Consider the following 11438-nt stretch of genomic DNA (forward strand, 5'->3'; position numbering starts at 1 on the left):
AGCAGTGCATGAAAACTCTGCACACGTCCTGTATGAGACCACAGACTTCTGTCAGTCAACCACACAGCTGCTGAAAACAGTCACTTCTCAGAGATGGATGTAGTGTGTGTCAGTTTTTAAAGGTTACGTTCTTAGTGTAGTAATGAGTGGAGTTTGCATGTTCTCCAAAAATATGTTTCTTCTTATGGTCCTGAAAGCACCACAGGCCCAGTGAATGATCATAAAAACCAGTAAAACATTACATGTAGGAACATTAGCCAAACTCAGACTATGGTTAAATATAAAACTTTGTATATATGTGGCTGCATTCATTCCACACATGGTCCTAAATACTTGACGCGATGATGAATTTTTTTTTATTTTGCAGCTTGGTGACACAACGAACAGTTCAAGTGAAAAAAGTGGGCGTTTCTTTTCTCTTTGTGGTTTTAAAAAAAGATGCTTCTGCAGTGTTGTTGTGTATGTGTTATGTATCCCAGCCTCACGGATACATGATTATCTGAACCATAAACACTCTTCCTAGAGTCCCCTGTCCAGTATCCTTAGAAACCACTAATGTGCCTTACCCATCTTGGTAACACTTTACTTGAAGTTTTATACATAAAGCTGACTTCATGCTGTCATTTTTATGAATAAGGTGTTATGAAAGCTGTCATTGAGTGATGTTTGTTAACCTAACCCTTTGTTACCATAACCCCTAACCCTAAAGCCTGATATGACTCCGCGTCAAATCAACGCCGTAGCCGCACTTAGCGCTCTACGTAGACATAGACCCTCTGCTGTAATGTGACGTGCGCCTCCCAAAAATCCTGACTACATGTCAAGGCGACGTAGAACATAAGGGCTGTGATTGCTCCTCTCCAAACCTCAGCCCCGGTCACTGGCTTCTGCGTCAGGTCGATGCCGTAGCCGCACGAAGCGCTCTACATTGACGTAAACCCCCAAGCCTTAACCTGATAAGCGCCTTCCAAAAATCCTGATTGGGCGTCGAGGGGATGCGGAACGTAAGCGCTGTTATTGGTCGGCTCCAAACCCCAGCCCGGTCACTGCTTTTCCAGTCAACATTGCTATGTTTCATCGTTTTGGGGAGCGATACGAGAGTTGTTTCTACAGTAGATTGAGTCAAAGAGAGAACCGAGATGGACAGAAAGTGCCAGAGTTTTATTATTTCTTTTCATGGCTAAAGCTCTCGTGAAGCACCGCCAAACGGAGCCAATCACAGTCAAAAAGTGTGTGTTTACTGTTATTATCACTACTCTGCCTCGTCTCTGTACCTACAGTGTGTTTGTGTGTGTGTTTTATTAACAGTAAACAATGACCAACGTGCTGTGGAGGCTACCAGAGGAGCAGACATGATGTTATGTTTAAAGCGAGTTTTACACCGCTGCTCTGCTCCCAACACGCTGCTTCCCTCTCCACTCTACGTCGGGGTCAAAGCCCCATTGACCTCAGCGTGACCGTCGACTGGAGCGTTCAAAAGTGTGCTCGATACACTTTTATACTTTGTTTGCATGTTTTTATGTTTTGAAACCGTTTTCATTTTTGTGTCCAACAATACACTCATGGTTAGGTACAGTAGTTAAGTAATAATCCAGAAATACATTACATTTTAAGATGCTTAAAAAATGTAAAACATTGTTTTTTGTGACTGGAAGATAAACGAGAGCTTTTAATTATTATTATTATAACTATGAAACAAACACACACACACAGAACCTCTAGCGGCATGGCGGACAATCGCATAGCGATGTGTTTCCTCGACGCAGAACTACAGTTGGCCAACCGCTACATCACGTTGATGGCATAGGTCCTGACGCAGAAGCATATATCAGGTTTAACCCTACCTAACCTCACTAGATCCTTCCACCTAACCCAATAAATACCGACATACTAGCTGCAAAGATTTCATAATTTAGCAAACAACACTTATTGACAGCCTTCCTTATGACGGCATAATGCCAGCCTTATATATAAAACATCAAGTAAATATTTAATATCACCAGAATTTGGCTGAAAACTGTAATGAAAGACTAAGATATTATTGTAGAAATACACCTATTGGTTAGGAAGGGAAGACTTTATGACAGAAGTCAATAAAAAGTGTTTTGTCTTTTTGGAGTTATTATAAATATTTTTTAGATGAACTGTGAAATGTGGTTTTTACATCATTAGCAAAGGAACAGAAAAAGAAGGAGAGGATAACTAGCTAATTTTAGAAAATAAAATTAGAATTTATCTGGCCAAAAAACTCAAATTATGACATCACATGATATTTGTACCAATGAGTGAGAATAAAGAATAAGTTTATTTGTAGAATAAAATATATATATATATATATATATATATATATATATATATATATATATATATAAATAAAATTATAGTAAATATATTGATTAATTAAATAATAACGATAAAATAATGTATTGCATGCAGGAGCTCCCTTAAAACGTGAGGTTGCATTTGAGCAAACAAAGCTGGAAATCATGTTAAATGTACACATTCCTTAAAAGTGTTTGGTCTCACCTATACAAAACAATTCAGAATTTTGGTCACTGAGGGTGACGTCAGAGCTGCCTAAGAATCTTCAGGTCTGACCAAAACACAGGATTTCTGTGAAGAAACAGAAATGTAAAGTTTCCACTCAGCAGTGTGAGTCCCACCCTCTGTGAAGAGAACAAGAATGTATTGAGGTGCTTCTCACTCAACACGGCAAACATCGACACGATGACACCTCTCCAGTTGGTCTTCTTACTGATCTTGCTGAACCTCGACAAAAAAGGTGCGCATTATTTTTTAAATAATTGATTTATGTACTTTGGGTGAAATTTAATTACACTCATTCTTTCTCTCTCTTTTTTAAATTTTATTTTTCAGCTTTAATGGAAATTTCCAATCAGAACTCAACTCTTCTTCTGGACGAAAAGTTAATAGTAGTGAAAGTCGGCGACAACTTGACTCTCACCTGTTTCTACAACAATGCAAAGATGTATTTTTTGTACAAGCAAACATTGGACCAGAGGCTGCACCTCATCTCCAGTGCTTATAAACAGGGTCAGTTCTTTTCTTTCAATGGCGATTTTAAAGAAAACCCACGTTTCAGACAGGAGATTACTGAACGTGATAATCAAATAAAAATATCACCTGTGCAGTTTTCTGACACAGCAACGTACTTTTGTGCACATGGTGAGCTGGGTAAGGTGACATTTGAGAAAGGAACCAGAGTCAGAGTTAAAGGTTCAGCTTTGGACGTTAAAGTGTCGGCCGATGGTTCTGCATCCCAGTCTCTGAACTGTACAGTGTTCACTGGAGGCTGTTGGGACCAACTCAGTGTTAAAGAGTCAAAGATCCCTCATGAAAATCTGACCCCTCAGTGTTTAAGGATTCTCAGATCAAACCATCACACGTGTCTCTACAATGAGATGATAAAAGGTAAAGATCACATTAATGCTGGGTTCAACTTCTGTGCTATTGCTTCATGTGGACACAAACTCTTCAGAAACACGACTGTGGTCATCGGTGAAGGTGAGAAACTTCTCTCGTGTTACATTTTGACATATTTTGTAACTCAAATTGATTGATTTTACTACTTTTCCCAGCTGTTGAGCATTCACTGAAGATGGTGCATATCTTGGGTGGAGCTTTAGCATTTAACATCATTTTAATTCTATTATTGGCTTTCGTCTTATACACACTGTACAAGAAAAGCCAACGCACAGGTAACTGACATCATATTTAAACACAAAGCTGCATATATTGACCTTTTGGACTCTAATTAAATTATATCTTTTTTATTTTACGACCAGTCGTGTCATCATCATCATCAGCACCAAACACAGAGGTGACCACTGACTCTAAAGTGTATTTTAAAGTATTTTTCTGCACACTGGTAATGGATTCATGTGTTTGTTTCTAGGAGGAAATCCTTCACTATGCAGCTTTAAATGTTATTCAAGTGAGCAAAACAGGACGGAAACGAAACATCACCAAAACTGAGTGTGTGTACTCTACAGTGAAAAATTAGATAGTTTTAGTCTCTCTGATAATTAATCTTTTTTAATCAATATATCTGCAGCTCAATGTTATGGTTTTACTTCATGATAATTTCATTTCTTCTAATTTTTACTCTGTAAATTGTTTCCCGTGCTTTGGAAATATTCATTGAGATATGTGTATAAATTTTATATAATTGTGTTTAGGTGTAGCTAAGACGTGAATAGGGATTGTTGTTGAATAAAAATAAGTTCAAATCAGTTTATGCTTCCAATTGCCTCATTTTGTTGAGCTTTACTGTAGTTCATGTGAGGCTACACTCAGACTGCAGGCAAATACGACCCAATTCAAATTTTTTTTTTTTGCCCATATGCAAATTGTATCCGAGCTGTTAATGACCGTTCACATTGCACAAATAAGATTTTTTTAATTACGACTGAGGCTTCTTTCATATGTGCCCTGAAATCCGATATGTACTGTATCTAAATATTTTTCAATGCCACTGCTGTTTGAATGGCCTGTATCGTCACGTATTACCTCAGAATCATTTTTGCGCATGTGGTTCAGATTCAGTTCCTTCTGTAAACTGATTGAAGTTGCACTTATTGTGTAATATGAACATGTACACAAAAATCTGAATCTGAATTGTGCATAATGACCTGTTGTCTGAACGTAGCGTTCACACCAAACACGTGGAAAGCAACGAAAGCGGCAGGTATACATTCACAATACATGGTGGACATGCTTCTAGGGAGCGTTGGAGGTTCCGCTGTGAATCCCGCGCCTCCTGTGCGGCGCGTTTTGAAGCTTTTTCACGCGGCGGGGCCTTTAAGCGTGCGTCCGGCGCCTCCAACGCGGCCAATGCTGGAGTTGGGATTCTTGAACTTTTGGGGCATATCACGGCACGTCGACCAATCAAGAGCGTTCCCCAACCATGATGTTTCAGAATAATGAGAAGAAGAAAAAAACACTAACCGGAGGTGGAGACAGTTGAATAGGCGCTCTTTGCTGGAATATAGCGCCTATAGTTGGGGTCCTAGTCGGAGATGCGCACGCCGATGCGGGTCAGCAGGTTGTCAAACTGGGCACGAGAGAGACGGAAGTAGCGCTGAAAGCGACTCTCATCCGAGTGCAGCTCTGGTGAATCCAGAAAATGTGCAGAGGCGCAATGAAATCCAAGCCACTCACTGGTTAATGTAGAGCCGATGAACGATGAACTAATTTGTGGTTTTGTTGGTTAACTAATAAAAACTAAAATGTAATTTTGTCACATGGGACGAAATCCTATCAGAACAAAGTTTACTTTTACTGTGTGGAAGGCGGGACAAGTCGTTAAGTGATCCAATAGGGAGTAAGCTGATTGTGTTTGTAGATATAAGAAGACTCTTTCTTTGTGTATTTACAAAAAATAATATTGTTCCATATCAGGTTAAACAATGGTAGTTGAATCTTTAAAACATTGCATAAACTATGTTTCATATTCTAGTGGACTAAAATCTCCTTGTCATTTAGTGATTATAACTAAACTATAATAATTCTGATGACTTAATCAAAGTCAAATTTAATAAAAAAAGACTATGGCTAAAACTAAATAAAAATTTGTTCTCAAAACAAACACTAGTTATTAGTTCTTTTCATTGTTGAATATGATGCAATGGGACTATAACTTTTTCTTTTCAATAATAACTACAGTAACACAACTTTTTCCTGCTCATTGATTTATTGTACAAGAGATGAAACTAATATGGTATACAGCAATGCAAAAAAAGTGCCATAGTTATTCTGTCAGAGAGGTGAGGTGCTGGAGTCGAGGGGGTGCAGAGTTGTTTTGTAACAGGAAAACAGGAAGTGTCTTTACACAATAAAACTGAAGAGTGAAAAAGTGTCCAAACAGTAATCAGAATAATGGTCTCAGGGAAAAACACAAAAAAACACATTAGAAGAACCTGGGAACATGAGAAGCTATACTTCAAGACTTGAAGGACAATCCAACAGCAAACAGATTGTGAACAAACACTCCTGGGATAGTGCAGGAAAGGCAATCAAGGAATGAGAAACACTTCAGTAGAAACAGGAAAAACTACTCAATCACTGTGAATCAACACACAAACAGAACAGAGGGTGAATTACACAAGGAGGACCATAACCAGGGGTGAACATAAGTGGTGCAAAAAAAAAAAAAACAAATACTGAAATTTGCATTTGGACACCAAAGATTTGAGGATAGATAAAAGTGAATGATGGGAGCGAGCTTCCTATTGGTTGCTGATATATTTTAGATTTGTATGTAACTCATCTGGGAGCAGACTCAGCTGAGTCAGCTAAGCACATTGAACAGGAAGGGAGGGAGAGAGACAATACGAGTAAAAATCTATCTGCTAGGAGTCATGATCTTTGGACTGCTAATGATGGGGGTATGTGTCTGTGCATGTGCCTTCCGGATGGATCGTAAGCTGAGGCGACTCTCAGAGGATATGAAGGTTCTCAGAGAGAAGAAGAACTTCACGTTTGGAGAGTTGGAGGAACGTAAACAACGACTGGAAAAGAAAGCTCGTGGAAATACGGGGGAAAAAGACTGTGATGAGGAGTAACAGCAGGAACAATGACTGCAGACGAGAACACATCACAAAAAAAAAAAAAAAAAAAAAAAAAAAAAAGGGGGAAGAAACGAGGTTGGATGTAAAATTATCTGTGTTCAAATTAGGGGACGGATCTAGATAAGCATAATGCTTTTTTCCGTCGCCCTTTCCGGCATGAAAAAGGACAAAAAAAAAAAAAAAACAATGATGTGATTTTGCTCTGAATGTCAAATGAATTTCTGTGAATGCAACCATGTCGGAAATGAACTGAATAAATAAATAAATAAAATAAATAAATACGAAGGATCCACCTAAACAACAACATTACTGATGGTAATCATGGATATGGACCCAGATCTATATAAACACTGGAAACAAAACTCAGACTGTGATTATTTTACGGAGACTGAATTAAATGTGGAAACCAAGAGTAAAAAAGGTCTGTCATTTATTCATTTCAATTCCTAGGTGGTGGGGTGATTAAAGATTACATTAAATTTAAATTCAAAGTGTTTATTGTCATATGTGCTGTTAGAAACACGTTTTCCTGTACAATGAAATTACTACCTTGCTTATGAACTAAGATATAATACAATGAAATTACTACCTTGCTTATGAACTAAGATTTAATAATGTGTTTATACAAGTTAAATCTAACAGTGGAAAATACAACACTGCCAATAGAACTAACAACAGCTGGATTAACCTTGACGTAGAGACAAAACAAGCTGCAAACTTGTGTGTCCAAAAGAGACATTCCCGAGTGGTGACATTATGGATGAAAAGGGAAAAAACTTCCAAACACCTTCGAAAGAGGAACTATTCTTGAACTGGAGGAATGCTAACAACGTCTGGCAGGGAACAAGGCCAACACGAACAACGATAGAGGAGGAGGAATAAAAACAAGACAACACTGACTACAGATGAGAATACACAAGAAAGAACTCAAGAATGTTTGACCAGAGAGACATGTAAACCCATGTAAATTTGCGATGGTAAAACGGGACGGGACCCAGATAAGCAAACTGCTTCTCTCGTCTCCTTTTTCGGCATGTACAAAAAAAAAAAAAAAGTGAATGTAACCATGTCGGAAATAAACTGAATTAATAAAAAAATAATGAAAAGATATTTATTCAGACCCAGAAACTTAGAGGTGGAGATGAGAGAAATGAGTGAAAGAAAAATGAACAAAGTTTGGACACATTTTAATGTGATGGATTATTCCAGAACAGAGTATAGACTGAGCCATGTCAACTTTTCACATTACACAGGCATGAGAGCAGTTCATCCATCATTGACACTAACTTGATGGTTCTCAGACTTTTTTTTATTGCGCCTCCTTTAAAGGAAATTTCAACAAAATGAGTCAAAAAAAGGAACCTTTATTGAAAAAGAAAATATTGTGACTAATTTTAAAAATAAAATAAAAAAACAAGCATTAAATGTGCCACCACATATTGTGAAAGACTAAAAATGGTTATCAAACCTTTATTTTACCAGGAAGTCCCGTAAGATAAATCTATTTGGAAAAACACAAACTATTTAATATATAATGTATTATATGATGACAAAATTCTGTAGGATAACATAACCATCAGTGTTTTAAAATAGTAAAGGTTCTGTGTATGTTATTGTATTTGGTTTTCAGATATTTATAGGATTAGTTTTCAGTCCTTTTATTAAAAGCTTCATATTCTTTGAGGCTTTGGAGAACACAGGCTTTTTAACCATATTCAGCTTAAATGAAAATATATTTCACATTATTTATTCATCCATCTATTATGTTCCTCCTGTGAGGGGGTTTTTGAAAAACGTGAGCACCAAGGAACAACCCCAGGTACTCCTCTGAGCAATAGATCAAAAAGTTATGTGTACCCTAGATTACAACCCATTCACAGAGAGAAACCAGAGACACAAACAAAGTAACAGGAAAACAGTCAGTGCAGACAGAGGCTGATGTGGTTTTTACAGGATGTAGAAAACATGCAGTCCCACCTAAACACACAAAGAGCAACTGACCACTGACTATTTATTGGTAAATGTTTAAATTATGATGAGAAACTTTGCATTAGTCATGTGAGACACAGTTTTAAAAGTACAAAAAGTGTTCAACAACAGAAAAAAAAGAAAACAGTGGATTTCCTAATAATGGATTAGAACAACATCTGATTCCAATAAACACCTAACATTGCAAAAGTGTATGCTATACTTTAAAATAATGCTGTCCTGAATTATATAAAGTTTTACAATTTACATCATTGTCTCAGCACATTAATAAAGTTTTATTATATAACATCATCAGCTGTGTGTTTCTTAGTGACTAATGTGTATTTTCAGTGATTTACATCCAGATGTTGAATATAAAAGTCTTCTATCAGTGGATGCAGTGAATCTGCTCATGTACAGAACCTGCTGACATCAAAGCTACCAGTGAACATGTGATGATGTTTCCTTAGTTGGGCGTGCAGTGTCACTTCAGTCCGACCAATCAAGTGTAATCCTTGTTCTTAAGAGCGGCTTCAGTTCCTGTCAACCCCAGAATTCCAGCACCATGACTTGTGCACACTTTGTCCTCTCTCTGATCTGTTTGCTCAGCATCGGTGAGTTTTCTTTCTGACACTTTAACTTTATACTCTTCACTTTGTAGAGACTCAGACTTTTCTTTAGCTGTAAATGATGGTGTGTTTGTTTTTCTCCATGTTTCAGCTCAAGAAACCTGTCAATCATCGTCCTCATCTCTGTATCAGGAGAGACGTTTGATTTCAGTTAATGTTGGTGACAGTGTAACTCTGCAGTGTTTCTATGATGATGATGATGATGCATCATTGATCTTTTGGTACAAACAGCCTCTGGGGAAACAACCAATGATAATTTCTACATATCATAAATATAAAAAAGAAGGAACGTTCCATGATGAATTTATGAATTACACACGCTTAACATTAAATATGAGAAACAACACTTTATACCTAAAAATTTCTGATGTGAAAGCTTCAGACTCAGCTACTTACTACTGTTTAAAATACAGCTATCAGTTTAAGATGCAGTTTTCAGAGGGAACCACTGTTGTTGTAAAAGACGCAAATTCTTTCATTAACGCTTTGGTCCAACAATCAGACTCTGAGACAATCCATCCAGGAGAATCAGTGACTCTAAATTGCACAGCATCCACTGGGAGCTGTGATGGAGAACCCAGTGTTTACTGGTTCAAGAACTCTGAGGATCATCATTCAAGTCTCATCTACACCCAAAGTGACAACAGTGATCAGTGTGAGAGGAAAACAAATAAAACACACACCTGTGTCTACAACCTGTCATTGAACAACCTGGATCAGTCTAATGCTGGAACCTACTACTGTGCAGTTACTGTGTGTGGACGCATCGTGTTTGGAAATGGATCCAGACTGGAGCTCAAAGGTAAGATCCTCCATTACTGGTTTTGTTTTTGAACATGTAATAATACATAATCATCAATAATAGAAGTTTTAGGAGATTCTTTAACAATTGCTAGATAAGTGAAATAATTAGCAGTATTTCATAATATACCAATAAATCAAAACCTTTCACTTCCAATTTTATGAACCAATGCTCAAACTACAAAACTGTCATTTCCTCATTTTGTCTTTGTGTCTGATTTCCTGCAGATAAATCAACTCCAGAGTATATCTTGAGTGCAGCTTTGTTTCTCAGCACCACACTGGTTATTGTTCTAACTTATCTAATATATAAGATGCATAAGAAAACAAGCAGAGGATCCACAGGTACGATAGCTACAACTCTTCACCTTTTTGTTCTTTAAATGTGGATTTTTTTCGTGATAAACACTTTATGTCTTCTTTGGTCCTTTTTTCAGCATCAGTCACAGAGGTACGTTTTAATAGCTCAGCATGCTTTTAAATCACTTCCTCTGAACGTTTCTGACATGTTTTATTCTTCCTTATCAGGACATCAGCCAACGCACAGAAGACCTGAACTATGCTGCTTTGAGCTTTAACCCACCCAGAAGATCTCACACTCAGAGACAGAACGAGTGTGTGTACTCTGGTGTTAACATGTAGTAGACACACTTAGAAGTGTGTGGGAATGCATATTTGGACTTTTTTTTTTTTTTTTTTTTTTTTTACTTTGAAAGCATTTCTTTTTTCCTTCAGTTAAAACCAATTTAAACCATCAGTTTCATTATGGCCAGGTCATCTGCATAGCTGTACTTGGTTGACATTGTTTTTCTTTTTCATTTTCATCAAGTTTTCTCTTAAAGCTGCAGTATGTAGAATTCTGCCTCCGCTTCCTGTTTCAAAACACAAACTTAACTTAACCTACCTTAACGACATCCTGTGTGTCGCTCTTTGTGAGTTTTTCTCAATAGAGACGAGTGACAAATTTAAGGACTTTATTTTATTTTTATTTTTAATTTATTCAGTTCATTTTCGACATGGTTGCAAAGGAAAGGGAGACGAAAAAAGCAGTTTGCTTATCTAAATCCGTCCCGTTTTGAATACAGTAAATTTGACATCAAAGCATGTTTCTTTCCTGGTCGTACATTCTTATCTTCTTCATACCACAATTATGTTTTTTTTGTCCCTCTTTTGTGTTGGATGTGTTCTCATCTGCAGTCCTTGTTCCTGTTATTACTCCTCCTCTCTCTCGTTGTTATCCGTATCCACTCTGGCTTTTTTTTCCAGGCGTTGTTTACGTTCCTCCAGCTCTCCAAACGAAAAGTTCTTCTTCTTTCAAAGTGCCTTGATATCCTCGGAAAGCCGTCTCAGCATACGATCCATCAGAATGGCACATACCCCCATCATTAACAGTTATCTTACATTTTGCAGAGTGTTCTGGCTTGAATGCACGTCTCACAGCTCACAGAGG

General features: G+C 37.4%; 2 protein-coding genes across 2 annotated transcripts; both read left to right on the forward strand.

Moving 5' to 3' along the window:
- The first annotated feature begins 2716 nt into the window (after positions 1-2716).
- LOC114480203 (uncharacterized) lies at positions 2717-4329 on the forward strand. Its single transcript, XM_028474117.1, has 5 exons — positions 2717-2782; positions 2878-3525; positions 3600-3719; positions 3807-3841; positions 3917-4329. The coding sequence occupies exons 1-5, from the start codon at positions 2728-2730 to the stop codon at positions 4022-4024; spliced, it is 966 nt and encodes a 321-aa protein (XP_028329918.1). The 5' UTR covers positions 2717-2727; the 3' UTR covers positions 4025-4329.
- A 4609-nt stretch (positions 4330-8938) lies between these two features.
- Positions 8939-10630, forward strand: LOC114480847 (uncharacterized). Its single transcript, XM_028475271.1, has 5 exons — positions 8939-9172; positions 9279-9989; positions 10217-10333; positions 10426-10439; positions 10517-10630. Exons 1-5 carry the CDS (start codon positions 9124-9126, stop codon positions 10628-10630), a joined length of 1005 nt encoding a protein of 334 aa, XP_028331072.1. The 5' UTR covers positions 8939-9123.
- The last annotated feature ends 808 nt before the right edge of the window (positions 10631-11438 follow it).

The sequence above is a fragment of the Gouania willdenowi genome, chromosome 18 (genome assembly GCF_900634775.1).
Source record: "Gouania willdenowi chromosome 18, fGouWil2.1, whole genome shotgun sequence".
NCBI lineage: Eukaryota > Metazoa > Chordata > Actinopteri > Blenniiformes > Gobiesocidae > Gouania > Gouania willdenowi.

What these genes read in the sequence shown, in the direction of transcription:
- LOC114480203 (XM_028474117.1), top strand. Translation starts at nt 2,728, where the DNA reads ATGACACCTCTCCAGTTGGTCTTCTTACTGATCTTGCTGAACCTCGAC. An exon ending in CAAGAAAAGCCAACGCACAG is followed by an intron (nt 3,720 to 3,806) that starts GTAACTGACATC and finishes TTTTACGACCAG; the next exon opens with TCGTGTCATCATCATCATCA. An exon ending in CATCAGCACCAAACACAGAG is followed by an intron (nt 3,842 to 3,916) that starts GTGACCACTGAC and finishes GTTTGTTTCTAG; the next exon opens with GAGGAAATCCTTCACTATGC.
- LOC114480847 (XM_028475271.1), top strand. Translation starts at nt 9,124, where the DNA reads ATGACTTGTGCACACTTTGTCCTCTCTCTGATCTGTTTGCTCAGCATC. An exon ending in GATCTGTTTGCTCAGCATCG is followed by an intron (nt 9,173 to 9,278) that starts GTGAGTTTTCTT and finishes TCCATGTTTCAG; the next exon opens with CTCAAGAAACCTGTCAATCA. An exon ending in ATCCAGACTGGAGCTCAAAG is followed by an intron (nt 9,990 to 10,216) that starts GTAAGATCCTCC and finishes GATTTCCTGCAG; the next exon opens with ATAAATCAACTCCAGAGTAT.